Below are 25,838 nucleotides of genomic sequence, written 5' to 3'. Positions count from 1 at the left end.
TGAGGGGCTTATCTCTGTGCAGGGGGGACGCGGGGGGAAGCAGGGGGGTAATGGTAGAAGGATTGTACTGAGGAGCTTATCTCTGTGCAGGGGGGATGTGGGGGGACGCAGGGGGGTAATGGTAGAAGGATTGTACTGAGGAGCTTATCTCTGTGCAGGGGGGAGGCGGGGGGACGCAGGGGGGTAATGGTAGAAGGATTGTACTGAGGAGCTTATCTCTGTGCAGGGGGGAGGCGGGGGGACGCAGGGGGGTAATGGTAGAAGGATTGTACTGAGGAGCTTATCTCTGTGCAGGGGGGACGCGGGGGGAGGCAGGGGGGTAATGGTAGAAGGATTGTACTGAGGAGCTTATCTCTGTGCAGGGGGGATGTGGGGGGACGCAGGGGGGTAATGGTAGAAGGATTGTACTGAGGGGCTTATCTCTGTACAGGGGGGAGGCGGGGGGACGCAGGGGGGTAATGGTAGAAGGATTGTACTGAGGGGCTTATCTCTGTGCAGGGGGGACGCGGGGGGAGGCAGGGGGGTAATGGTAGAAGGATTGTACTGAGGAGCTTATCTCTGTGCAGGGGGGATGTGGGGGGACGCAGGGGGGTAATGGTAGAAGGATTGTACTGAGGAGCTTATCTCTGTGCAGGGGGGAGGCGGGGTGACGCAGGGGGGTAATGGTAGAAGGATTGTACTGAGGGGCTTATCTCTGTGCAGGGGGGACGCGGGGGGACATGGTAGAAGGATTGTACTGAGGAGCTTATCTCTGTGCAGGGGGGAGGCGGGGGGACGCAGGGGGGTAATGGTAGAAGGATTGTACTGAGGGGCTTATCTCTGTGCAGGGGGGGACGCGGGGGACGCAGGGGGGTAATGGTAGAAGGATTGTACTGAGGGGCTTATCTCTGTGCAGGGGGGAGGCGGGGGGACGCAGGGGGGTAATGGTAGAAGGATTGTACTGAGGGGCTTATCTCTGTGCAGGGGGGAGGCGGGGGGACGCAGGGGGGTAATGGTAGAAGGATTGTACTGAGGAGCTTATCTCTGAGCAGGGGGGAGGCGGGGGGGACACAGGGGGTAATGGTAGAAGGATTGTACTGAGGAGCTTATCTCTGTGCAGGGGGGACGCGGGGGGACGCAGGGGGGTAATGGTAGAAGGATTGTACTGAGGGGCTTATCTCTGTGCAGGGGGGACGCGGGGGGACGCAGGGGGGTAATGGTAGAAGGATTGTACTGAGGGGCTTATCTCTGTGCAGGGGGGAGGCGGGGGGGACACAGGGGGGTAATGGTAGAAGGATTGTACTGAGGGGCTTATCTCTGTGCAGGGGGGAGGTGGGGGGACGCAGGGGGGTAATGGTAGAAGGATTGTACTGAGGGGCTTATCTCTGTGCAGGGGGGACGCGGGGGGACGCAGGGGGGTAATGGTAGAAGGATTGTACTGAGGGGCTTATCTCTGTGCAGGGGGGAGGCGGGGGGGACACAGGGGGTAATGGTAGAAGGATTGTACTGAGGGGCTTATCTCTGTGCAGGGGGGACGCGGGGGGACGCAGGGGGGGTAATGGTAGAAGGATTGTACTGAGGGGCTTATCTCTGTGCAGGGGGGACGCGGGGGGACGCAGGGGGGGTAATGGTAGAAGGATTGTACTGAGGGGCTTATCTCTGTGCAGGGGGGAGGCGGGGGGACGCAGGGGGGTAATGGTAGAAGGATTGTACTGAGGAGCTTATCTCTGTGCAGGGGGGAGGCGGGGGGACGCAGGGGGGTAATGGTAGAAGGATTGTACTGAGGAGCTTATCTCTGTGCAGGGGGGACGCGGGGGGACGCAGGGGGGTAATGGTAGAAGGATTGTACTGAGGGGCTTATCTCTGTGCAGGGGGGAGGCGGGGGGACGCAGGGGGGTAATGGTAGAAGGATTGTACTGAGGGGCTTATCTCTGTGCAGGGGGGACGCAGGGGGGTAATGGTAGAAGGATTGTACTGAGGAGCTTATCTCTGTGCAGGGGGGAGGCGGGGGGACGCAGGGGGGGTAATGGTAGAAGGATTGTACTGAGGGGCTTATCTCTGTGCAGGGGGGACGCGGGGGGACGCAGGGGGGTAATGGTAGAAGGATTGTACTGAGGAGCTTATCTCTGTGCAGGGGGGATGTGGGGGGGACGCAGGGGGGTAATGGTAGAAGGATTGTACTGAGGAGCTTATCTCTGTGCAGGGGGGAGGCGGGGGGACGCAGGGGGGTAATGGTAGAAGGATTGTACTGAGGAGCTTATCTCTGTGCAGGGGGGAGGCGGGGGGAGGCAGGGGGGTAATGGTAGAAGGATTGTACTGAGGAGCTTATCTCTGTGCAGGGGGGAGGCGGGGGGACGCAGGGGGGTAATGGTTGAAGGATTGTACTGAGGGGCTTATCTCTGTGCAGGGGGGACGCGGGGGGGACGCAGGGGGGTAATGGTAGAAGGATTGTACTGAGGAGCTTATCTCTGTGCAGGGGGGAGGCGGGGGGCCGCAGGGGGTAATGGTAGAAGGATTGTACTGAGGGGCTTATCTCTGTGCAGGGGGGAGGCGGGGGGCCGCAGGGGGTAATGGTAGAAGGATTGTACTGAGGAGCTTATCTCTGTGCAGGGGGGAGGCGGGGGGACGCAGGGGGGTAATGGTAGAAGGATTGTACTGAGGGGCTTATCTCTGTGCAGGGGGGAGGCGGGGGGACGCAGGGGGGTAATGGTAGAAGGATTGTACTGAGGGGCTTATCTCTGTGCAGGGGGGAGGCGGGGGGAGGCAGGGGGGTAATGGTAGAAGGATTGTACTGAGGAGCTTATCTCTGTGCAGGGGGGAGGCGGGGGGAGGCAGGGGGGTAATGGTAGAAGGATTGTACTGAGGAGCTTATCTCTGTGCAGGGGGGAGGCGGGGGGACGCAGGGGGGTAATGGTAGAAGGATTGTACTGAGGAGCTTATCTCTGTGCAGGGGGGAGGCGGGGGGAGGCAGGGGGGTAATGGTAGAAGGATTGTACTGAGGAGCTTATCTCTGTGCAGGGGGGAGGCGGGGGGAGGCAGGGGGGTAATGGTAGAAGGATTGTACTGAGCAGCTTATCTCTGTGTAGGGGGGAGGCGGGGGGAGGCAGGGGGGTAATGGTAGAAGGATTGTACTGAGCAGCTTATCTCTGTGCAGGGGGGAGGCGGGGGGACGCAGGGGGGTAATGGTAGAAGGATTGTACTGAGGAGCTTATCTCTGTGCAGGGGGGAGGCGGGGGGACGCAGGGGGGTAATGGTAGAAGGATTGTACTGAGGAGCTTATCTCTGTGCAGGGGGGAGGCGGGGGGACGCAGGGGGGTAATGGTAGAAGGATTGTACTGAGGAGCTTATCTCTGTGCAGGGGGGGTGCGGGGGGACGCAGGGGGGTAATGGTAGAAGGATTGTACTGAGGGGCTTATCTCTGTGCAGGGGGGAGACGGGGGGCCGCAGGGGGTAATGGTAGAAGGATTGTACTGAGGGGCTTATCTCTGTGCAGGGGGGAGGCGGGGGGAGGCAGGGGGGTAATGGTAGAAGGATTGTACTGAGGGGCTTATCTCTGTGCGGGGGGGAGGCGGGGGGACGCAGGGGGGTAATGGTAGAAGGATTGTACTGAGGGGCTTATCTCTGTGCAGGGGGGAGGCGGGGGGACGCAGGGGGGTAATGGTAGAAGGATTGTACTGAGGAGCTTATCTCTGTGCAGGGGGGAGGCGGGGGGACGCAGGGGGGTAATGGTAGAAGGATTGTACTGAGGGGCTTATCTCTGTGCAGGGGGGACGCGGGGGGACGCAGGGGGTAATGGTAGAAGGATTGTACTGAGGGGCTTATCTCTGTGCAGGGGGGACGCGGGGGACGCAGGGGGGTAATGGTAGAAGGATTGTACTGAGGGGCTTATCTCTGTGCAGGGGGGACGCGGGGGGACGTGGGGGGACGCGGGGGGTAATGGTAGAAGGATTGTACTGAGGGGAGGCGGGGGGACGCAGGGGGGTAATGGTAGAAGGATTGTACTGAGGGGAGGCGGGGGGACGCAGGGGGGTAATGGTAGAAGGATTGTACTGAGGAGCTTATCTCTGTGCAGGGGGGACGCGGAGGGACGCAGGGGGGTAATGGTAGAAGGATTGTACTGAGGGGCTTATCTCTGTGCAGGGGGGAGGCGGGGGGGACGCAGGGGGGTAATGGTAGAAGGATTGTACTGAGGGGCTTATCTCTGTGCAGGGGGGACGCGGAGGGACGCAGGGGGGTAATGGTAGAAGGATTGTACTGAGGAGCTTATCTCTGTGCAGGGGGGAGGCGGGGGGAGGCAGGGGGGTAATGGTAGAAGGATTGTACTGAGCAGCTTATCTCTGTGTAGGGGGGAGGCGGGGGGAGGCAGGGGGGTAATGGTAGAAGGATTGTACTGAGGGGCTTATCTCTGTGCAGGGGGGAGGCGGGGGACGCAGGGGGGTAATGGTAGAAGGATTGTACTGAGGGGCTTATCTCTGTGCAGGGGGGAGGCGGGGGGACGCAGGGGGGTAATGGTAGAAGGATTGTACTGAGGAGCTTATCTCTGTGCAGGGGGGAGGCGGGGGGACACAGGGGGGTAATGGTAGAAGGATTGTACTGAGGGGCTTATCTCTGTGTAGGGGGGAGGCGGGGGGACACAGGGGGGTAATGGTAGAAGGATTGTACTGAGGAGCTTATCTCTGTGCAGGGGGAAGGCGGGGGGACGCAGGGGGTAATGGTAGAAGGATTGTACTGAGGAGCTTATCTCTGTGCAGGGGGGGTGCGGGGGACACAGGGGGGTAATGGTAGAAGGATTGTACTGAGGGGCTTATCTCTGTGCAGGGGGGACGCGGGGGGACGCAGGGGGGTAATGGTAGAAGGATTGTACTGAGGAGCTTATCTCTGTGCAGGGGGGAGGCGGGGGGACGCAGGGGGGTAATGGTAGAAGGATTGTACTGAGGGGCTTATCTCTGTGCAGGGGGGAGGCGGGGGGACGCAGGGGGGTAATGGTAGAAGGATTGTACTGAGGAGCTTATCTCTGTGCAGGGGGGAGGCGGGGGGGACACAGGGGGTAATGGTAGAAGGATTGTACTGAGGGGCTTATCTCTGTGCAGGGGGGAGGCGGGGGGACGCAGGGGGGTAATGGTAGAAGGATTGTACTGAGGGGCTTATCTCTGTGCAGGGGGGACGTGGGGGGACGCAGGGGGGTAATGGTAGAAGGATTGTACTGAGGGGCTTATCTCTGTACAGGGGGGAGGCGGGGGGACACAGGGGGGTAATGGTAGAAGGATTGTACTGAGGGGCTTATCTCTGTGCAGGGGGGAGGCGGGGGACGCAGGGGGGTAATGGTAGAAGGATTGTACTGAGGAGCTTATCTCTGTGCAGGGGGGAGGCGGGGGGACGCAGGGGGTAATGGTAGAAGGATTGTACTGAGGGGCTTATCTCTGTGCAGGGGGGAGGCGGGGGGACGCAGGGGGTAATGGTAGAAGGATTGTACTGAGGGGCTTATCTCTGTGTAGGGGGGAGGCGGGGGGACGCAGGGGGGTAATGGTAGAAGGATTGTACTGAGGGGCTTATCTCTGTGCAGGGGGGAGGCGGGGGGACGCAGGGGGGTAATGGTAGAAGGATTGTACTGAGGGGCTTATCTCTGTGCAGGGGGGACGCGGGGGGACGCAGGGGGGTAATGGTAGAAGGATTGTACTGAGGGGCTTATCTCTGTGCATGGGGGAGGCGGGGGGGACACAGGGGGTAATGGTAGAAGGATTGTACTGAGGGTCTTATCTCTGTACAGGGGGGAGGCGGGGGGACGCAGGGGGGTAATGGTAGAAGGATTGTACTGAGGAGCTTATCTCTGTGCAGGGGGGAGGCGGGGGGACGCAGGGGGGTAATGGTAGAAGGATTGTACTGAGGAGCTTATCTCTGTGCAGGGGGGAGGCGGGGGGACACAGGGGGTAATGGTAGAAGGATTGTACTGAGGGGCTTATCTCTGTGCAGGGGGGAGGCGGGGGGACGCAGGGGGGTAATGGTAGAAGGATTGTACTGAGGGGCTTATCTCTGTGCAGGGGGGAGGCGGGGGGACGCAGGGGGGTAATGGTAGAAGGATTGTACTGAGGGGCTTATCTCTGTGCAGGGGGGACGCGGGGGGACGCAGGGGGGTAATGGTAGAAGGATTGTACTGAGGGGCTTATCTCTGTGCAGGGGGGAGGCGGGGGGAGGCAGGGGGGTAATGGTAGAAGGATTGTACTGAGGAGCTTATCTCTGTGCAGGGGGGAGGCGGGGGGAGGCAGGGGGGTAATGGTAGAAGGATTGTACTGAGGAGCTTATCTCTGTGCAGGGGGGAGGCGGGGGGACGCAGGGGGGTAATGGTAGAAGGATTGTACTGAGGAGCTTATCTCTGTGCAGGGGGGAGGCGGGGGGACGCAGGGGGGTAATGGTAGAAGGATTGTACTGAGGGGCTTATCTCTGTGCAGGGGGGACGCAGGGGGGTAATGGTAGAAGGATTGTACTGAGGGGCTTATCTCTGTGCAGGGGGGAGGCGGGGGGACACAGGGGGGGTAATGGTAGAAGGATTGTACTGAGGAGCTTATCTCTGTGCAGGGGGGAGGCGGGGGGACGCAGGGGGATAATGGTAGAAGGATTGTACTGAGGGGCTTATCTCTGTGCAGGGGGGAGGCGGGGGGAGGCAGGGGGGTAATGGTAGAAGGATTGTACTGAGGGGCTTATCTCTGTGCAGGGGGGAGGCGGGGGGAGGCAGGGGGGTAATGGTAGAAGGATTGTACTGAGGGGCTTATCTCTGTGCAGGGGGGACGCGGGGGGACGCAGGGGGTAATGGTAGAAGGATTGTACTGAGGGGCTTATCTCTGTGCAGGGGGGGTGCGGGGGGACGCAGGGGGATAATGGTAGAAGGATTGTACTGAGGGGCTTATCTCTGTGCAGGGGGGAGGCGGGGGGAGGCAGGGGGGTAATGGTAGAAGGATTGTACTGAGGGGCTTATCTCTGTGCAGGGGGGAGGCGGGGGGAGGCAGGGGGGTAATGGTAGAAGGATTGTACTGAGGGGCTTATCTCTGTGCAGGGGGGACGCGGGGGGACGCAGGGGGGTAATGGTAGAAGGATTGTACTGAGGGGCTAATCTCTGTGCAGGGGGGACAAGGGGGGACGCAGGGGGGTAATAGTAGAAGGATTGTACTGAGGGGCTTATCTCTGTGCAGGGGGGACGCGGGGGGACGCAGGGGGGTAATGGTAGAAGGATTGTACTGAGGGGCTTATCTCTGTGCATGGGGGAGGCGGGGGACGCAGGGGGGTAATGGTAGAAGGATTGTACTGAGGGGCTTATCTCTGTGCAGGGGGGAGGCGGGGGGACGCAGGGGGGTAATGGTAGAAGGATTGTACTGAGGGGCTTATCTCTGTGCAGGGGGGGACGCGGGGGACGCAGGGGGGTAATGGTAGAAGGATTGTACTGAGGGGCTTATCTCTGTGCAGGGGGGAGGCGGGGGGACGCAGGGGGGTAATGGTAGAAGGATTGTACTGAGGGGCTTATCTCTGTGCAGGGGGGAGGCGGGGGGACGCAGGGGGGTAATGGTAGAAGGATTGTACTGAGGAGCTTATCTCTGTGCAGGGGGGAGGCGGGGGGACGCAGGGGGTAATGGTAGAAGGATTGTACTGAGGGGCTTATCTCTGTGCAGGGGGGACGCGGGGGGACGCAGGGGGATAATGGTAGAAGGATTGTACTGAGGAGCTTATCTCTGTGCAGGGGGGACGCGGGGGGACGCAGGGGGGTAATGGTAGAAGGATTGTACTGAGGAGCTTATCTCTGTGCAGGGGGGACGCGGGGGGACGCAGGGGGGTAATGGTAGAAGGATTGTACTGAGGGGCTTATCTCTGTGCAGGGGGGACGCGGGGGGACGCAGGGGGGGGTAATGGTAGAAGGATTGTACTGAGGGGCTTATCTCTGTGCAGGGGGGACGCGGGGGGACGCAGGGGGGTAATGGTAGAAGGATTGTACTGAGGGGCTTATCTCTGTGCAGGGGGGAGGCGGGGGGACGCAGGGGGGTAATGGTAGAAGGATTGTACTGAGGGGCTTATCTCTGTGCAGGGGGGACGCGGGGGGGACGCAGGGGGGTAATGGTAGAAGGATTGTACTGAGGAGCTTATCTCTGTGCAGGGGGGACGCGGGGGGACGCAGGGGGGTAATGGTAGAAGGATTGTACTGAGGGGCTTATCTCTGTGCAGGGGGGAGGCGGGGGGACGCAGGGGGGTAATGGTAGAAGGATTGTACTGAGGAGCTTATCTCTGTGCAGGGGGGAGGCGGGGGACGCAGGGGGGTAATGGTAGAAGGATTGTACTGAGGGGCTTATCTCTGTGCAGGGGGGACGCGGGGGACGCAGGGGGGTAATGGTAGAAGGATTGTACTGAGGAGCTTATCTCTGTGCAGGGGGGACGCGGGGGACGCAGGGGGGTAATGGTAGAAGGATTGTACTGAGGGGCTTATCTCTGTGCAGGGGGGCCGCGGGGGGACGCAGGGGGGTAATGGTAGAAGGATTGTACTGAGGAGCTTATCTCTGTGCAGGGGGGAGGCGGGGGGACGCAGGGGGGTAATGGTAGAAGGATTGTACTGAGGGGCTTATCTCTGTGCAGGGGGGACGCGGGGGGACGCAGGGGGGTAATGGTAGAAGGATTGTACTGAGGAGCTTATCTCTGTGCAGGGGGGAGGCGGGGGGACGCAGGGGGGTAATGGTAGAAGGATTGTACTGAGGAGCTTATCTCTGTGCAGGGGGGAGGCGGGGGGACGCAGGGGGGTAATGGTAGAAGGATTGTACTGAGGAGCTTATCTCTGTGCAGGGGGGACGCGGGGGGACGCAGGGGGGTAATGGTAGAAGGATTGTACTGAGGAGCTTATCTCTGTGCAGGGGGGAGGCGGGGGGACGCAGGGGGGTAATGGTAGAAGGATTGTACTGAGGGGCTTATCTCTGTGCAGGGGGGAGGCGGGGGGACGTGGGGGGAGGCGGGGGGACACAGGGGGGTAATGGTAGAAGGATTGTACTGAGGGGCTTATCTCTGTGCTGGGGGGAGGCGGGGGGACGCAGGGGGGTAATGGTAGAAGGATTGTACTGAGGGGCTTATCTCTGTGCAGGGGGGAGGCGGGGGGACGCAGGGGGGTAATGGTAGAAGGATTGTACTGAGGAGCTTATCTCTGTGCAGGGGGGAGGCGGGGGGACGCAGGGGGGTAATGGTAGAAGGATTGTACTGAGGAGCTTATCTCTGTGCAGGGGGGAGGCGGGGGGACGCAGGGGGGTAATGGTAGAAGGATTGTACTGAGGAGCTTATCTCTGTGCAGGGGGGACGCGGGGGGACGCAGGGGGGTAATGGTAGAAGGATTGTACTGAGGAGCTTATCTCTGTGCAGGGGGGAGGCGGGGGGACGCAGGGGGGTAATGGTAGAAGGATTGTACTGAGGGGCTTATCTCTGTGCAGGGGGGAGGCGGGGGGACGTGGGGGGAGGCGGGGGGACACAGGGGGGTAATGGTAGAAGGATTGTACTGAGGGGCTTATCTCTGTGCTGGGGGGAGGCGGGGGGACGCAGGGGGGTAATGGTAGAAGGATTGTACTGAGGGGCTTATCTCTGTGCAGGGGGGAGGCGGGGGGACGCAGGGGGGTAATGGTAGAAGGATTGTACTGAGGAGCTTATCTCTGTGCAGGGGGGAGGCGGGGGGACGCAGGGGGGTAATGGTAGAAGGATTGTACTGAGGGTCTTATCTCTGTGCAGGGGGGAGGCGGGGGGACGCAGGGGGGTAATGGTAGAAGGATTGTACTGAGGGGCTTATCTCTGTACAGGGGGGAGGCGGGGGGACGCAGGGGGTAATGGTAGAAGGATTGTACTGAGGAGCTTATCTCTGTGCAGGGGGGACGCGGGGGGACGCAGGGGGGTAATGGTAGAAGGATTGTACTGAGGGGCTTATCTCTGTACAGGGGGGAGGCGGGGGGACACAGGGGGGTAATGGTAGAAGGATTGTACTGAGGGGCTTATCTCTGTGCAGGGGGGACGCGGGGGGACGCAGGGGGGTAATGGTAGAAGGATTGTACTGAGGGGCTTATCTCTGTGCAGGGGGGACGTGGGGGGACGCAGGGGGGTAATGGTAGAAGGATTGTACTGAGGAGCTTATCTCTGTACAGGGGGGACGCAGGGGGTAATGGTAGAAGGATTGTACTGAGGGGCTTATCTCTGTGCAGGGGGGAGGCGGGGGGAGGCAGGGGGGTAATGGTAGAAGGATTGTACTGAGGGGCTTATCTCTGTGCAGGGGGGAGGCGGGGGGACGCAGGGGGGTAATGGTAGAAGGATTGTACTGAGGGGCTTATCTCTGTGCTGGGGGGGAGGCGGGGGGACGTGGGGGGAGGCGGGGGGACACAGGGGGGTAATGGTAGAAGGATTGTACTGAGGGGCTTATCTCTGTGCTGGGGGGGAGGCGGGGGGACGCAGGGGGGTAATGGTAGAAGGATTGTACTGAGGGGCTTATCTCTGTGCAGGGGGGAGGCGGGGGGACGTGGGGGGAGGCGGGGGGACACAGGGGGGTAATGGTAGAAGGATTGTACTGAGGGGCTTATCTCTGTGCTGGGGGGGAGGCGGGGGGACGCAGGGGGGTAATGGTAGAAGGATTGTACTGAGGGGCTTATCTCTGTGCAGGGGGGAGGCGGGGGGACGCAGGGGGTAATGGTAGAAGGATTGTACTGAGGGGCTTATCTCTGTGCAGGGGGACGCGGGGGGACGCAGGGGGGTAATGGTAGAAGGATTGTACTGAGGGGCTTATCTCTGTGCAGGGGGGACGCGGGGGGACGCAGGGGGGTAATGGTAGAAGGATTGTACTGAGGGGCTTATCTCTGTGCAGGGGGGACGCGGGGGGCCGCAGGGGGTAATGGTAGAAGGATTGTACTGAGGGGCTTATCTCTGTGCAGGGGGGAGGCGGGGGGACGCAGGGGGGTAATGGTAGAAGGATTGTACTGAGGAGCTTATCTCTGTGCAGGGGGGAGGCGGGGGGACGCAGGGGGGTAATGGTAGAAGGATTGTACTGAGGGGCTTATCTCTGTGCAGGGGGGACGCGGGGGGCCGCAGGGGGTAATGGTAGAAGGATTGTACTGAGGGGCTTATCTCTGTGCAGGGGGGAGGCGGGGGGACGCAGGGGGGTAATGGTAGAAGGATTGTACTGAGGAGCTTATCTCTGTGCAGGGGGGAGGCGGGGGGACGCAGGGGGGTAATGGTAGAAGGATTGTACTGAGGGTCTTATCTCTGTGCAGGGGGGAGGCGGGGGGACGCAGGGGGGTAATGGTAGAAGGATTGTACTGAGGGGCTTATCTCTGTACAGGCGGGAGGCGGGGGACGCAGGGGGTAATGGTAGAAGGATTGTACTGAGGGGCTTATCTCTGTGCAGGGGGGACGCAGGGGGGTAATGGTAGAAGGATTGTACTGAGGAGCTTATCTCTGTGCAGGGGGGACGCGGGGGGACACAGGGGGGTAATGGTAGAAGGATTGTACTGAGGGGCTTATCTCTGTGCAGGGGGGACGCGGGGGGACGCAGGGGGGTAATGGTAGAAGGATTGTACTGAGGAGCTTATCTCTGTGCAGGGGGGACGCGGGGGGACGCAGGGGGTAATGGTAGAAGGATTGTACTGAGGGGCTTATCTCTGTGCAGGGGGGACGCGGGGGGACGCAGGGGGGTAATGGTAGAAGGATTGTACTGAGGAGCTTATCTCTGTGCAGGGGGGGGAGGCGGGGGGACACAGGGGGGTAATGGTAGAAGGATTGTACTGAGGAGCTTATCTCTGTGCAGGGGGGACGTGGGGGGACGCAGGGGGGTAATGGTAGAAGGATTGTACTGAGGAGCTTATCTCTGTGCAGGGGGGGGAGGCGGGGGGACACAGGGAGGTAATGGTAGAAGGATTGTACTGAGGAGCTTATCTCTGTGCAGGGGGGACGCGGGGGGACACAGGGGGGTAATGGTAGAAGGATTGTACTGAGGAGCATATCTATGTGCAGGGGGGAGGCGGGGGGACGCAGGGGGGTAATGGTAGAAGGATTGTACTGAGGGGCTTATCTCTGTGCAGGGGGGAGGCGGGGGACGCAGGGGGGTAATGGTAGAAGGATTGTACTGAGGGGCTTATTTCTGTGCAGGGGGGACGCGGGGGGACGCAGGGGGGTAATGGTAGAAGGATTGTACTGAGGGGCTTATTTCTGTGCAGGGGGGACGCGGGGGGACGCAGGGGGGTAATGGTAGAAGGATTGTACTGAGGGGCTTATCTCTGTGCAGGGGGGACGCGGGGGGACGCGCGGGGGGGGGGGGGTAATGGTAGAAGGATTGTACTGAGGGGCTTATCTCTGTGCAGGGGGGAGGCGGGGGGACGCAGGGGGGTAATGGTAGAAGGATTGTACTGAGGAGCTTATCTCTGTGCAGGGGGGAGGCGGGGGGGACGCAGGGGGGTAATGGTAGAAGGATTGTACTGAGGGGCTTATCTCTGTGCAGGGGGGGGTGCGGGGGGACGCAGGGGGGTAACGGTAGAAGGATTGTACTGAGGAGCTTATCTCTGTGCAGGGGGGGAGGCGGGGGGACGCAGGGGTGTAACGGTAGAAGGATTGTACTGAGGGGCTTATCTCTGTGCAGGGGGGAGGCGGGGGGACGCAGGGGGGTAATGGTAGAAGGATTGTACTGAGGGGCTTATCTCTGTGCAGGGGGGAGGCGGGGGGACGCAGGGGGGTAATGGTAGAAGGATTGTACTGAGGGGCTTATCTCTGTGCAGGGGGGAGGCGGGGGGACGCAGGGGGGTAATGGTAGAAGGATTGTACTGAGGGGCTTATCTCTGTGCAGGGGGGAGGCGGGGGGACGCAGGGGTGTAATGGTAGAAGGATTGTACTGAGGAGCTTATCTCTGTGCAGGGGGGGTGCGGGGACGCAGGGGGGTAATGGTAGAAGGATTGTACTGAGGGGCTTATCTCTGTGCAGGGGGGACGCGGGGGGACGCAGGGGGGTAATGGTAGAAGGATTGTACTGAGGAGCTTATCTCTGTGCAGGGGGGGTGCGGGGGGACGCAGGGGGGTAATGGTAGAAGGATTGTACTGAGGGGCTTATCTCTGTGCAGGGGGGACGCGGGGGGACGCAGGGGGTAATGGTAGAAGGATTGTACTGAGGGGCTTATCTCTGTGCAGGGGGGAGGCGGGGGGACGCAGGGGGGTAATGGTAGAAGGATTGTACTGAGGGGCTTATCTCTGTGCAGGGGGGAGGCGGGGGGACGCAGGGGGGTAATGGTAGAAGGATTGTACTGAGGGGCTTATCTCTGTGCAGGGGGGACGCGGGGGGACGCAGGGGGTAATGGTAGAAGGATTGTACTGAGGAGCTTATCTCTGTGCAGGGGGGACGCGGGGGGACGCAGGGGGGTAATGGTAGAAGGATTGTACTGAGGGGCTTATCTCTGTGCAGGGGGGAGGCGGGGGGACGCAGGGGGGTAATGGTAGAAGGATTGTACTGAGGGGAGGCGGGGGGACACAGGGGGGTAATGGTAGAAGGATTGTACTGAGGAGCTTATCTCTGTGCAGGGGGGACGCGGGGGGAGGCAGGGGGGTAATGGTAGAAGGATTGTACTGAGGGGCTTATCTCTGTGCAGGGGGGAGGCGGGGGGACGCAGGGGGGTAATGGTAGAAGGATTGTACTGAGGGGCTTATCTCTGTGCAGGGGGGACGCGGGGGGACGCAGGGGGGTAATGGTAGAAGGATTGTACTGAGGGGCTTATCTCTGTGCAGGGGGGAGGCGGGGGGACGCAGGGGGGTAATGGTAGAAGGATTGTACTGAGGGGCTTATCTCTGTGCAGGGGGGAGGCGGGGGGACGCAGGGGGGTAATGGTAGAAGGATTGTACTGAGGGGCTTATCTCTGTGCAGGGGGGAGGCGGGGGGACGCAGGGGGTAATGGTAGAAGGATTGTACTGAGGGGCTTATCTCTGTGCAGGGGGGACGCGGGGGACGCAGGGGGGTAATGGTAGAAGGATTGTACTGAGGGGCTTATCTCTGTGCAGGGGGGAGGCGGGGGGACGCAGGGGGGTAATGGTAGAAGGATTGTACTGAGGGGCTTATCTCTGTGCAGGGGGGAGGCGGGGGGACGCAGGGGGGTAATGGTAGAAGGATTGTACTGAGGAGCTTATCTCTGTGCAGGGGGGACACGGGGGGACGCAGGGGGGTAATGGTAGAAGGATTGTACTGAGGGGCTTATCTCTGTGCAGGGGGGAGGCGGGGGGACGCAGGGGGGTAATGGTAGAAGGATTGTACTGAGGAGCTTATCTCTGTGCAGGGGGGAGGCGGGGGGACGCAGGGGGGTAATGGTAGAAGGATTGTACTGAGGGGCTTATCTCTGTGCAGGGGGGAGGCGGGGGGACGCAGGGGGGTAATGGTAGAAGGATTGTACTGAGGGGCTTATCTCTGTGCAGGGGGGAGGCGGGGGGACGCAGGGGGGTAATGGTAGAAGGATTGTACTGAGGGGCTTATCTCTGTGCAGGGGGGAGGCGGGGGGACGCAGGGGGGTAATGGTAGAAGGATTGTACTGAGGGGCTTATCTCTGTGCAGGGGGGACGCGGGGGGACATGGTAGAAGGATTGTACTGAGGAGCTTATCTCTGTGCAGGGGGGAGGCGGGGGGACGCAGGGGGGTAATGGTAGAAGGATTGTACTGAGGGGCTTATCTCTGTGCAGGGGGGACGCGGGGGGACGCAGGGGGGTAATGGTAGAAGGATTGTACTGAGGGGCTTATCTCTGTGCAGGGGGGAGGCGGGGGGACGCAGGGGGGTAATGGTAGAAGGATTGTACTGAGGGGCTTATCTCTGTGCAGGGGGGAGGCGGGGGACGCAGGGGGGTAATGGTAGAAGGATTGTACTGAGGGGCTTATCTCTGTGCAGGGGGGACGCGGGGGGACGCAGTGGGGTAATGGTAGAAGGATTGTACTGAGGGGCTTATCTCTGTGCAGGGGGGAGGCGGGGGGACGCAGGGGGGTAATGGTAGAAGGATTGTACTGAGGGGCTTATCTCTGTGCAGGGGGGAGGCGGGGGGCCGCAGGGGGTAATGGTAGAAGGATTGTACTGAGGGGCTTATCTCTGTGCGGAGAGGAGGCGGGGGGACGCAGGGGGGTAATGGTAGAAGGATTGTACTGAGGAGCTTATCTCTGTGCAGGGGGGAGGCGGGGGGGTAATGGTAGAAGGATTGTACTGAGGGGCTTATCTCTGTGCAGGGGGGACGCGGGGGGACGCAGGGGGGTAATGGTAGAAGGATTGTACTGAGGGGCTTATCTCTGTGCAGGGGGGAGGCGGGGGGACGCAGGGGGGTAATGGTAGAAGGATTGTACTGAGGGGCTTATCTCTGTGCAGGGGGGACGCGGGGGGACGCAGGGGGGTAATGGTAGAAGGATTGTACTGAGGAGCTTATCTCTGTGCAGGGGGGACACGGGGGGACGCAGGGGGGTAATGGTAGAAGGATTGTACTGAGGGGCTTATCTCTGTGCAGGGGGGAGGCGGGGGGACGCAGGGGGGTAATGGTAGAAGGATTGTACTGAGGAGCTTATCTCTGTGCAGGGGGGACGCAGGGGGGTAATGGTAGAAGGATTGTACTGAGGGTCTTATCTCTGTGCAGGGGGGAGGCGGGGGGACGCAGGGGGGTAATGGTAGAAGGATTGTACTGAGGGTCTTATCTCTGTGCAGGGGGGAGGCGGGGGGACGCAGGGGGGTAATGGTAGAAGGATTGTACTGAGGAGCTTATCTCTGTGCAGGGGGGAGGCGGGGGGACGCAGGGGGGTAATGGTAGAAGGATTGTACTGAGGAGCTTATCTCTGTGCAGGGGGGACGCGGGGGGACGCAGGGGGTAATGGTAGAAGGATTGTACTGAGGGGCTTATCTCTGTGCAGGGGGGAGGCGGGGGGACGCAGGGGGGTAATGGTAGAAGGATTGTACTGAGGGTCTTATCTCTGTGCAGGGGGGACGCGGGGGGACGCAGGGGGGTAACGGTAGAAGGATTGTACTGAGGAGCTTATCTCTGTGCAGGGGGGAGGCGGGGGGGACGCAGGGGGGTAATGGTAGAAGGATTGTACTGAGGGGCTTATCTCTGTGCAGGGGGGACGCGGGGGGACGCAGGGGGGTAATGGTAGAAGGATTGTACTGAGGAGCTTATCTCTGTGCAGGGGGGGTGCGGGGGGACGCAGGGGGGTAATGGTAGAAGGATTGTACTGAGGAGCTTATCTCTGTGCAGGGGGGACGCGGGGGGACATGGTAGAAGGATTGTACTGAGGAGCTTATCTCTGTGCAGGGGGGAGGCGGGGGGACGCAGGGGGGTAATGGTAGAAGGATTGTACTGAGGGGCTTATCTCTGTGCAGGGGGGAGGCGGGGGGACGCAGGGGGTAATGGTAGAAGGATTGTACTGAGGAGCTTATCTCTGTGCAGGGGGGAGGCGGGGGACGCAGGGGGTAATGGTAGAAGGATTGTACTGAGGAGCTTATCTCTGTGCAGGGGGGAGGCGGGGGGACGCAGGGGGGTAATGGTAGAAGGATTGTACTGAGGAGCTTATCTCTGTGCAGGGGGGACGCGGGGGGACGCAGGGGGGTAATGGTAGAAGGATTGTACTGAGGAGCTTATCTCTGTGCAGGGGGGACGCGGGGGGACGCAGGGGGGTAATGGTAGAAGGATTGTACTGAGGGGCTTATCTCTGTGCAGGGGGGAGGCGGGGGGACGCGGGGGGTAATGGTAGAAGGATTGTACTGAGGGGCTTATCTCTGTGCAGGGGGGACGCGGGGGGACGCAGGGGGGTAATGGTAGAAGGATTGTACTGAGGGGCTTATCTCTGTGCAGGGGGGACGCGGGGGGACGCAGGGGGGTAATGGTAGAAGGATTGTACTGAGGGGCTTATCTCTGTGCAGGGGGGAGGCGGGGGGAGGCAGGGGGGTAATGGTAGAAGGATTGTACTGAGGGGCTTATCTCTGTGCTGGGGGGACGCAGGGGGGTAATGGTAGAAGGATTGTACTGAGGGGCTTATCTCTGTGCAGGGGGGACGCGGGGGGACGCAGGGGGGTAATGGTAGAAGGATTGTACTGAGGGGCTTATCTCTGTGCTGGGGGGAGGCGGGGGGACGCAGGGGGGTAATGGTAGAAGGATTGTACTGAGGGGCTTATCTCTGTGCAGGGGGGAGGCGGGGGGGGGGGACGCAGGGGGGTAATGGTAGAAGGATTGTACTGAGGAGCTTATCTCTGTGCAGGGGGGAGGCGGGGGGACGCAGGGGGGTAATGGTAGAAGGATTGTACTGAGGAGCTTATCTCTGTGCAGGGGGGACGCGGGGGGACGCAGGGGGGTAATGGTAGAAGGATTGTACTGAGGAGCTTATCTCTGTGCAGGGGGGAGGCGGGGGGACGCAGGGGGGTAATGGTAGAAGGATTGTACTGAGGGGCTTATCTCTGTGCAGGGGGGAGGCGGGGGGGACGCAGGGGGGTAATGGTAGAAGGATTGTACTGAGGGGCTTATCTCTGTGCAGGGGGGAGGCGGGGGGACGCAGGGGGGTAATGGTAGAAGGATTGTACTGAGGGGCTTATCTCTGTGCAGGGGGGAGGCGGGGGGACGCAGGGGGGTAATGGTAGAAGGATTGTACTGAGGGGCTTATCTCTGTGCAGGGGGGACGCAGGGGGGTAATGGTAGAAGGATTGTACTGAGGAGCTTATCTCTGTGCAGGGGGGACACGGGGGGACGCAGGGGGGTAATGGTAGAAGGATTGTACTGAGGGGCTTATCTCTGTGCAGGGGGGAGGTGGGGGGACGCAGGGGGGTAATGGTAGAAGGATTGTACTGAGGAGCTTATCTCTGTGCAGGGGGGAGGCGGGGGGACGCAGGGGGGTAATGGTAGAAGGATTGTACTGAGGAGCTTATCTCTGTGCAGGGGGGAGGCGGGGGGACGCAGGGGGGTAATGGTAGAAGGATTGTACTGAGGGGCTTATCTCTGTGCAGGGGGTGACGGGGCCGGCAGCCATCTCTTCTGTGCCGCTCACAGCCAAGAATCCCTCAAGTTATTCTGCGAGTCGTGCGACGTCCTGATGTGCCGCCACTGCCTGCTCCTGGAGCACAAGGATCACAGGTAGCAGAGTTATGTCCAAGGGGACAGCTGCTGCAGAGTATTACACCATCTGCAGAACACTGCTCCCTCTACCTGCTCACAGACATACATTCTGCAGATTATTACACCACTGACCGCTATAGATCTACAGAACATCACACATGTGCCATAGATACATTCTGCAGATTATTACACCACTGACCGCTATAGATCTACAGAACATCACACATGTGCCATAGATACATTCTGCAGATTATTACACCACTGACCGCTATAGATCTACAGAACATCACACATGTGCCATAGATACATTCTGCAGATTATTGCACCGCTGACCTCTATACTACAGAACATCACACATGTGCCATAGATACATCCTGCAGATTATTACACCACTGACCCCTATACTACAGAACATCACACATGTGCCATAGATACATTCTGCAGATTATTACACCACTGACCTCTATACTACAGAACATCACACATGTGCCATAGATACATCCTGCAGATTATTACACCACTGACCCCTATAGATCTACAGAACATCACACATGTGCCATAGATACATTCTGCAGATTATTGCACCACTGTATGTGCAGGTGTTAATCTTCATCTTTCTGTCCTTCAGATTCCGGAGATTGGATGAAGCTCTGCAGAACCAGCGAGTTTTACTGGAAAATGTTATAACTCAGGTAGAAGAGAAGAAAATAGTTGTCCAGGCGGCAGGGAAACAGATCGAGGAGCGGTGAGACATCTACAGGTTCTCTCATTTTAGAGGAGGAGGAGGACAGAGGAGTCTGGAGGAGGAGGAGGAGGACAGAGGAGTCTGGAGGAGGAGGGAGGACAGAGGAGTCTGGAGGAGGAGGACAGAGGAGTCTGGGGGAGGAGGAGGGAGGACAGAGGAGTCTGGGGGAGGAGGAGGGAGGACAGAGGAGTCTGGGGGAGGAGGAGGGAGGACAGAGGAGTCTGGGGGAGGAGGAGGGAGGACAGAGGAGTCTGGGGGAGGAGGAGGGAGGACAGAGGAGTCTGGGGGAGGAGGAGGGAGGAAAGAGGAGTCTGGGGGAGGAGGAGGGAGGACAGAGGAGTCTGGGGGAGGAGGAGGGAGGACAGAGGAGTCTGGGGGAGGAGGAGGGAGGACAGAGGGGTCTGGAGGAGGACGGAGGATGAGGACGGAGGAGGAGGACAAGTCTGGAGGAGGAGGAGGAGTCTGGAGGAGGACAGAGGAGTCTGGAGGAGAAGGAGGACAGAGGAGTCTGGAGGAGGAGGAGGACAGAGGAGTCTGGAGGAGGAGGAGGACAGAGGAGTCTGGAGGAGGAGGAGGAGAAGTCTGGAGGAGGCGGAGGACAGAGGAGTCTGGAGGAGGAGGACAGAGGAGTCTGGAGGAGGACAAGTCTGGAGGAGGAGGAGGAGGACAGAGGGGTCTGGAGGAGGAGGAGGAGGAGGAGGAGGAGGACAGAGGGGTCTGGAGGAGGAGGAGGAGGAGGAGTCTGGAGGAGGAGGAGGAGGACAGAGGGGTCTGGAGGAGGAGGAGGAGGAGGAGGACAGAGGGGTCTGGAGGAGGAGGAGGAGGAGGAGGAGGACAGAGGGGTCTGGAGGAGGAGGAGGAGGAGGAGTCTGGAGGAGGAGGAGGAGGACAGAGGGGTCTGGAGGAGGAGGAGGAGGACAGAGGAGTCTGGAGGAGGAGGAGGAGGACAGAGGGGTCTGGAGGAGGAGGAGGACAGAGGGGTCTGGAGGAGGAGGAGGAGGAGGAGTCTGGAGGAGGAGGAGGAGGACAGAGGGGTCTGGAGGAGGAGGAGGAGGAGGAGGAGGAGGAGGATAAGTCTGGAGGTGTCTCTGACGTGTTGCACGTTGCTGCAGGTTGTATGAGATAAAGCACATGCACCGGAAGGTGGAGAATCAGATTAAGATGACTAAGATGGTGATAATCAATGAGCTGAACAAGAGGATGAACTCCCTGCTGGAGCAGCTGGAGGTGAGGAGCAGGCCATGTGGGGGGCACCGGGGGGGCACGGACCTGGCAGGGGATGATGAGGGTTGTGTGGAGCTGGGGGGAGCAGGCGATGTGGGGGGCACGGACCTGGCAGGGGATGATGAGGGTTGTGTGGAGCTGGGGGGAGCAGGCGATGTGGGGGGCACGGACCTGGCAGGGGATGATGAGGGTTGTGTGGAGCTGGGGGGAGCAGGCGATGTGGGGGGCACGGACCTGGCAGGGGATGATGAGGGTTGTGTGGAGCTGGGGGGAGCAGGCGATGTGGGGGGCACCGGGGGGCACGGACCTGGCAGGGGATGATGAGGGTTGTGTGGAGCTGGGGGGAGCAGGCGATGTGGGGGGCACGGACCTGGCAGGGGATGATGAGGGTTGTGTGGAGCTGGGGGGAGCAGGCGATGTGGGGGGCACGGACCTGGCAGGGGATGATGAGGGTTGTGTGGAGCTGGGGGGAGCAGGCGATGTGGGGGGCACCGCGGGGGCACGGACCTGACAGGGGATGATGAGGGTTGTGTGGAGCTGGGGGGAGCAGGCGATGTGGGGGGCACGGACCTGGCAGGGGATGATGAGGGTTGTGTGGAGCTGGGGGGAGCAGGCGATGTGGGGGGCACGGACCTGGCAGGGGATGATGAGGGTTGTGTGGAGCTGGGGGGAGCAGGCGATGTGGGGGGCACGGACCTGGCAGGGGATGATGAGGGTTGTGTGGAGCTGGGGGGAGCAGGCGATGTGGGGGGCACGGACCTGGCAGGGGATGATGAGGGTTGTGTGGAGCTGGGGGGAGCAGGCGATGTGGGGGGCACGGACCTGGCAGGGGATGATGAGGGTTGTGTGGAGCTGGGGGGAGCAGGCGATGTGGGGGGCACGGACCTGGCAGGGGATGATGAGGGTTGTGTGGAGCTGGGGGGAGCAGGCGATGTGGGGGCACCGGGGGGCACGGACCTTGCAGGGGATGATGAGGGTTGTGTGGAGCTGGGGGGAGCAGGCGATGTGGGGGGCACGGACCTGGCAGGGGATGATGAGGGTTGTGTGGAGCTGGGGGGAGCAGGCGATGTGGGGGGCACGGACCTGGCAGGGGATGATGAGGGTTGTGTGGAGCTGGGGGGAGCAGGCGATGTGGGGGGCACGGACCTGGCAGGGGATGATGAGGGTTGTGTGGAGCTGGGGGGAGCAGGCGATGTGGGGGGCACCGGGGGGCACGGACCTGGCAGGGGATGATGAGGGTTGTGTGGAGCTGGGGGGAGCAGGCGATGTGGGGGGCACGGACCTGGCAGGGGATGATGAGGGTTGTGTGGAGCTGGGGGGAGCAGGCGATGTGGGGGGCACGGACCTGGCAGGGGATGATGAGGGTTGTGTGGAGCTGGGGGGAGCAGGCGATGTGGGGGGCACCGCGGGGGCACGGACCTGACAGGGGATGATGAGGGTTGTGTGGAGCTGGGGGGAGCAGGCGATGTGGGGGGCACGGACCTGGCAGGGGATGATGAGGGTTGTGTGGAGCTGGGGGGAGCAGGCGATGTGGGGGGCACGGACCTGGCAGGGGATGATGAGGGTTGTGTGGAGCTGGGGGGAGCAGGCGATGTGGGGGGCACGGACCTGGCAGGGGATGATGAGGGTTGTGTGGAGCTGGGGGGAGCAGGCGATGTGGGGGGCACGGACCTGGCAGGGGATGATGAGGGTTGTGTGGAGCTGGGGGGAGCAGGCGATGTGGGGGGCACGGACCTGGCAGGGGATGATGAGGGTTGTGTGGAGCTGGGGGGAGCAGGCGATGTGGGGGGCACGGACCTGGCAGGGGATGATGAGGGTTGTGTGGAGCTGGGGGGAGCAGGCGATGTGGGGGGCACGGACCTGGCAGGGGATGATGAGGGTTGTGTGGAGCTGGGGGGAGCAGGCGATGTGGGGGGCACGGACCTGGCAGGGGATGATGAGGGTTGTGTGGAGCTGAGGGGAGCAGGCGATGTGGGGGGCACGGACCTGGCAGGGGATGATGAGGGTTGTGTGGAGCTGGGGGGAGCAGGCGATGTGGGGGGCACCGGGGGGCACGGACCTGGCAGGGGATGATGAGGGTTGTGTGGAGCTGGGGGGAGCAGGCGATGTGGGGGGCACGGACCTGGCAGGGGATGATGAGGGTTGTGTGGAGCTGGGGGGAGCAGGCGATGTGGGGGGCACGGACCTGGCAGGGGATGATGAGGGTTGTGTGGAGCTGGGGGGAGCAGGCGATGTGGGGGGCACGGACCTGGCAGGGGATGATGAGGGTTGTGTGGAGCTGGGGGGAGCAGGCGATGTGGGGGGCACCGGGGGGCACGGACCTGGCAGGGGATGATGAGGGTTGTGTGGAGCTGGGGGGAGCAGGCGATGTGGGGGCACGGACCTGGCAGGGGATGATGAGGGTTGTGTGGAGCTGGGGGGAGCAGGCGATGTGGGGGGCACCGGGGGGCACGGACCTGGCAGGGGATGATGAGGGTTGTGTGAAGCTGGGGGGAGCAGGCGATGTGGGGGGCACGGACCTGGCAGGGGATGATGAGGGTTGTGTGGAGCTGGGGGAGCAGGCGATGTGGGGGCACGGACCTGGCAGGGGATGATGAGGGTTGTGTGGAGCTGGGGGGAGCAGGCGATGTGGGGGGCACCGGGGGGCATGGACCTGGCAGGGGATGATGAGGGTTGTGTGAAGCTGGGGGGAGCAGGCGATGTGGGGGGCACGGACCTGGCAGGGGATGATGAGGGTTGTGTGGAGCTGGGGGGAGCAGGCGATGTGGGGGGCACCGGGGGGCACGGACCTGGCAGGGGATGATGAGGGTTGTGTGGAGCTGGGGGGAGCAGGCGATGTGGGGGGCACGGACCTGGCAGGGGATGATGAGGGTTGTGTGGAGCTGGGGGGAGCAGGCGATGTGGGGGGCACCGGGGGGCACGGACCTGGCAGGGGATGATGAGGGTTGTGTGGAGCCGGGGGGAGCAGGCGATGTGGGGGGCACGGACCTGGCAGGGGATGATGAGGGTTGTGTGGAGCTGGGGGGAGCAGGCGATGTGGGGGGCACCGGGGGGCACGGACCTGGCAGGGGATGATGAGGGTTGTGTGAAGCTGGGGGGAGCAGGCGATGTGGGGGGCACGGACCTGGCAGGGGATGATGAGGGTTGTGTGGAGCTGGGGGGAGCAGGCGATGTGGGGGCACCAGGGGGCACGGACCTGGCAGGGGATGATGAGGGTTGTGTGCAGTTACAGACGAGCGACTTCTCCCATTTATATCTTCCAGAAAATCACCAGCGAGAAGCAGCAGAAGTTTGAGCAGCAGCTGCAGTCGGTTCTTCTCCTAAACCGGCAACTGGAACATGTGCAGAACTTTGTGAACTGGGCCATGTACAGCAAGAACAGCGTCCCCTTCCTGTTCAGCAAGGAGCTGGTATGTGCCATAGGTACCACCGGGAATGACGGGGCGGTATATGGAGCTGGTATGTGCCATAGGTACCACCGGGAATGACGGGGCGGTATATGGAGCTGGTATGTGCCATAGGTACCACCGGGAATGACGGGGCAGTATACGGAGCTGGTATGTGCCATAGGTACCACCGGGAATGACGGGGCGGTATACGGAGCTGGTATGTGCCATAGGTACCACCGGGAATGACGGGGCGGTATACGGAGCTGGTATGTGCCATAGGTACCACCGGGAATGACGGGGTGGTATACGGAGCTGGTATGTGCCATAGGTACCACAGGGAATGACGGGGCAGTATACGGAGCTGGTATGTGCCATAGGTACCACAGGGAATGACGGGGCGGTATACGGAGCTGGTATGTGCCATAGGTACCACCGGGAATGACGGGGCGGTATACGGAGCTGGTATGTGCCATAGGTAGCACAGGGAATGACGGGGCGGTATATGGAGCTGGTATGTGCCATAGGTAGCACAGGGAATGACGGGGCGGTATATGGAGCTGGTATGTGCCATAGGTAGCACAGGGAATGACGGGGCGGTATATGGAGCTGGTATGTGCCATAGGTAGCACAGGGAATGACGGGGCGGTATATGGAGCTGGTATGTGCCATAGGTAACACAGGGAATGACGGGGCGGTATATGGAGCTGGTATGTGCCATAGGTAACACAGGGAATGACGGGGCGGTATATGGAGCTGGTATGTGCCATAGGTAGCACAGGGAATGACGGGGCGGTATATGGAGCTGGTATGTGCCATAGGTAACACAGGGAATGATGAGGCGGTATATGGAGCTGGTATGTGCCATAGGTACCACAGGGAATGACGGGGCGGTATATGGAGCTGGTATGTGCCATAGGTACCAGAGGGAATGACGGGGCGGTATATGGAGCTGGTATGTGCCATAGGTACCACAGGGAATGACGGGGCAGTATACGGAGCTGGTATGTGCCATAGGTAGCACAGGGAATGACGGGGCGGTATATGGAGCTGGTATGTGCCATAGGTAACACAGGGAATGACGGGGCGGTATATGGAGCTGGTATGTGCCATAGGTAGCACAGGGAATGACGGGGCGGTATATGGAGCTGGTATGTGCCATAGGTAGCACAGGGAATGACGGGGCGGTATATGGAGCTGGTATGTGCCATAGGTAACACAGGGAATGACGGGGCGGTATATGGAGCTGGTATGTGCCATAGGTAGCACAGGGAATGACGGGCGGTATATGGAGCTGGTATGTGCCATAGGTAGCACAGGGAATGACGGGGCGGTATATGGAGCTGGTATGTGCCATAGGTAGCACAGGGAATGACGGGGCGGTATATGGAGCTGGTATGTGCCATAGGTAACACAGGGAATGACGGGGCGGTATATGGAGCTGGTATGTGCCATAGGTAGCACAGGGAATGACGGGCGGTATATGGAGCTGGTATGTGCCATAGGTACCACAGGGAATGACGGGGCGGTATATGGAGCTGGTATGTGCCATAGGTAGCACAGGGAATGACGGGGCGGTATATGGAGCTGGTATGTGCCATAGGTAACACAGGGAATGACGGGGCGGTATATGGAGCTGGTATGTGCCATAGGTAGCACAGGGAATGACGGGGCGGTATATGGAGCTGGTATGTGCCATAGGTAGCACAGGGAATGACGGGGCGGTATATGGAGCTGGTATGTGCCATAGGTAGCACAGGGAATGACGGGGCGGTATATGGAGCTGGTATGTGCCATAGGTAACACAGGGAATGACGGGGCGGTATATGGAGCTGGTATGTGCCATAGGTAGCACAGGGAATGACGGGCGGTATATGGAGCTGGTATGTGCCATAGGTAGCACAGGGAATGACGGGGCGGTATATGGAGCTGGTATGTGCCATAGGTAACACAGGGAATGACGGGGCGGTATATGGAGCTGGTATGTGCCATAGGTAGCACAGGGAATGACGGGCGGTATATGGAGCTGGTATGTGCCATAGGTAGCACAGGGAATGACGGGGCGGTATATGGAGCTGGTATGTGCCATAGGTAGCACAGGGAATGACAGGGCGGTATATGGAGCTGGCACCCTCTATAGTTACCACAGGGAGAGGAATATCACTGATACATACATGGTATATGGACGGGGCGGTATATGGAGCTGGTATCCTGTGTAGGTGCCTCAGGGTATACATGGTATATGGCAGATATATTAACCCCTGAAACGCCTCCTTTTCCTGCAGATCGTCTTCCAGATGCAGCGGCTGCTAGAGACGAGCTGCGGCAGCGACTTTGGACGCCCCCTGAAGATGAAGTTCAGCTGGGAACCCTCTTTTTGGACCAAGCAGATCTCAAACCTAGGTACTAGCCGAGCCCGAG

General features: G+C 60.7%; 1 protein-coding gene across 3 annotated transcripts in view; it reads left to right on the top strand.

Annotated features, from left to right (window-relative positions):
- The window catches only part of TRIM66 (tripartite motif containing 66), a 79,771-nt gene that overhangs the window by 18,654 nt on the left and 35,279 nt on the right, over positions 1–25,838 (top strand). For all 3 annotated transcript variants that reach the window (XM_072131756.1, XM_072131754.1, XM_072131755.1), the window contains 5 exons: positions 17,954–18,080; positions 18,691–18,807; positions 19,920–20,034; positions 23,295–23,441; positions 25,703–25,820. In XM_072131756.1, the coding sequence (XP_071987857.1) occupies positions 17,954–18,080; positions 18,691–18,807; positions 19,920–20,034; positions 23,295–23,441; positions 25,703–25,820 (624 nt within the window). The remainder of the gene's footprint in view (positions 1–17,953; positions 18,081–18,690; positions 18,808–19,919; positions 20,035–23,294; positions 23,442–25,702; positions 25,821–25,838) is intronic.

Source organism: Engystomops pustulosus, unplaced genomic scaffold (genome assembly GCF_040894005.1).
Source record: "Engystomops pustulosus unplaced genomic scaffold, aEngPut4.maternal MAT_SCAFFOLD_135, whole genome shotgun sequence".
NCBI classification, from domain to species: Eukaryota; Metazoa; Chordata; class Amphibia; order Anura; family Leptodactylidae; genus Engystomops; species Engystomops pustulosus.
This window is presented reverse-complemented; position numbering and strand designations above follow the sequence as displayed.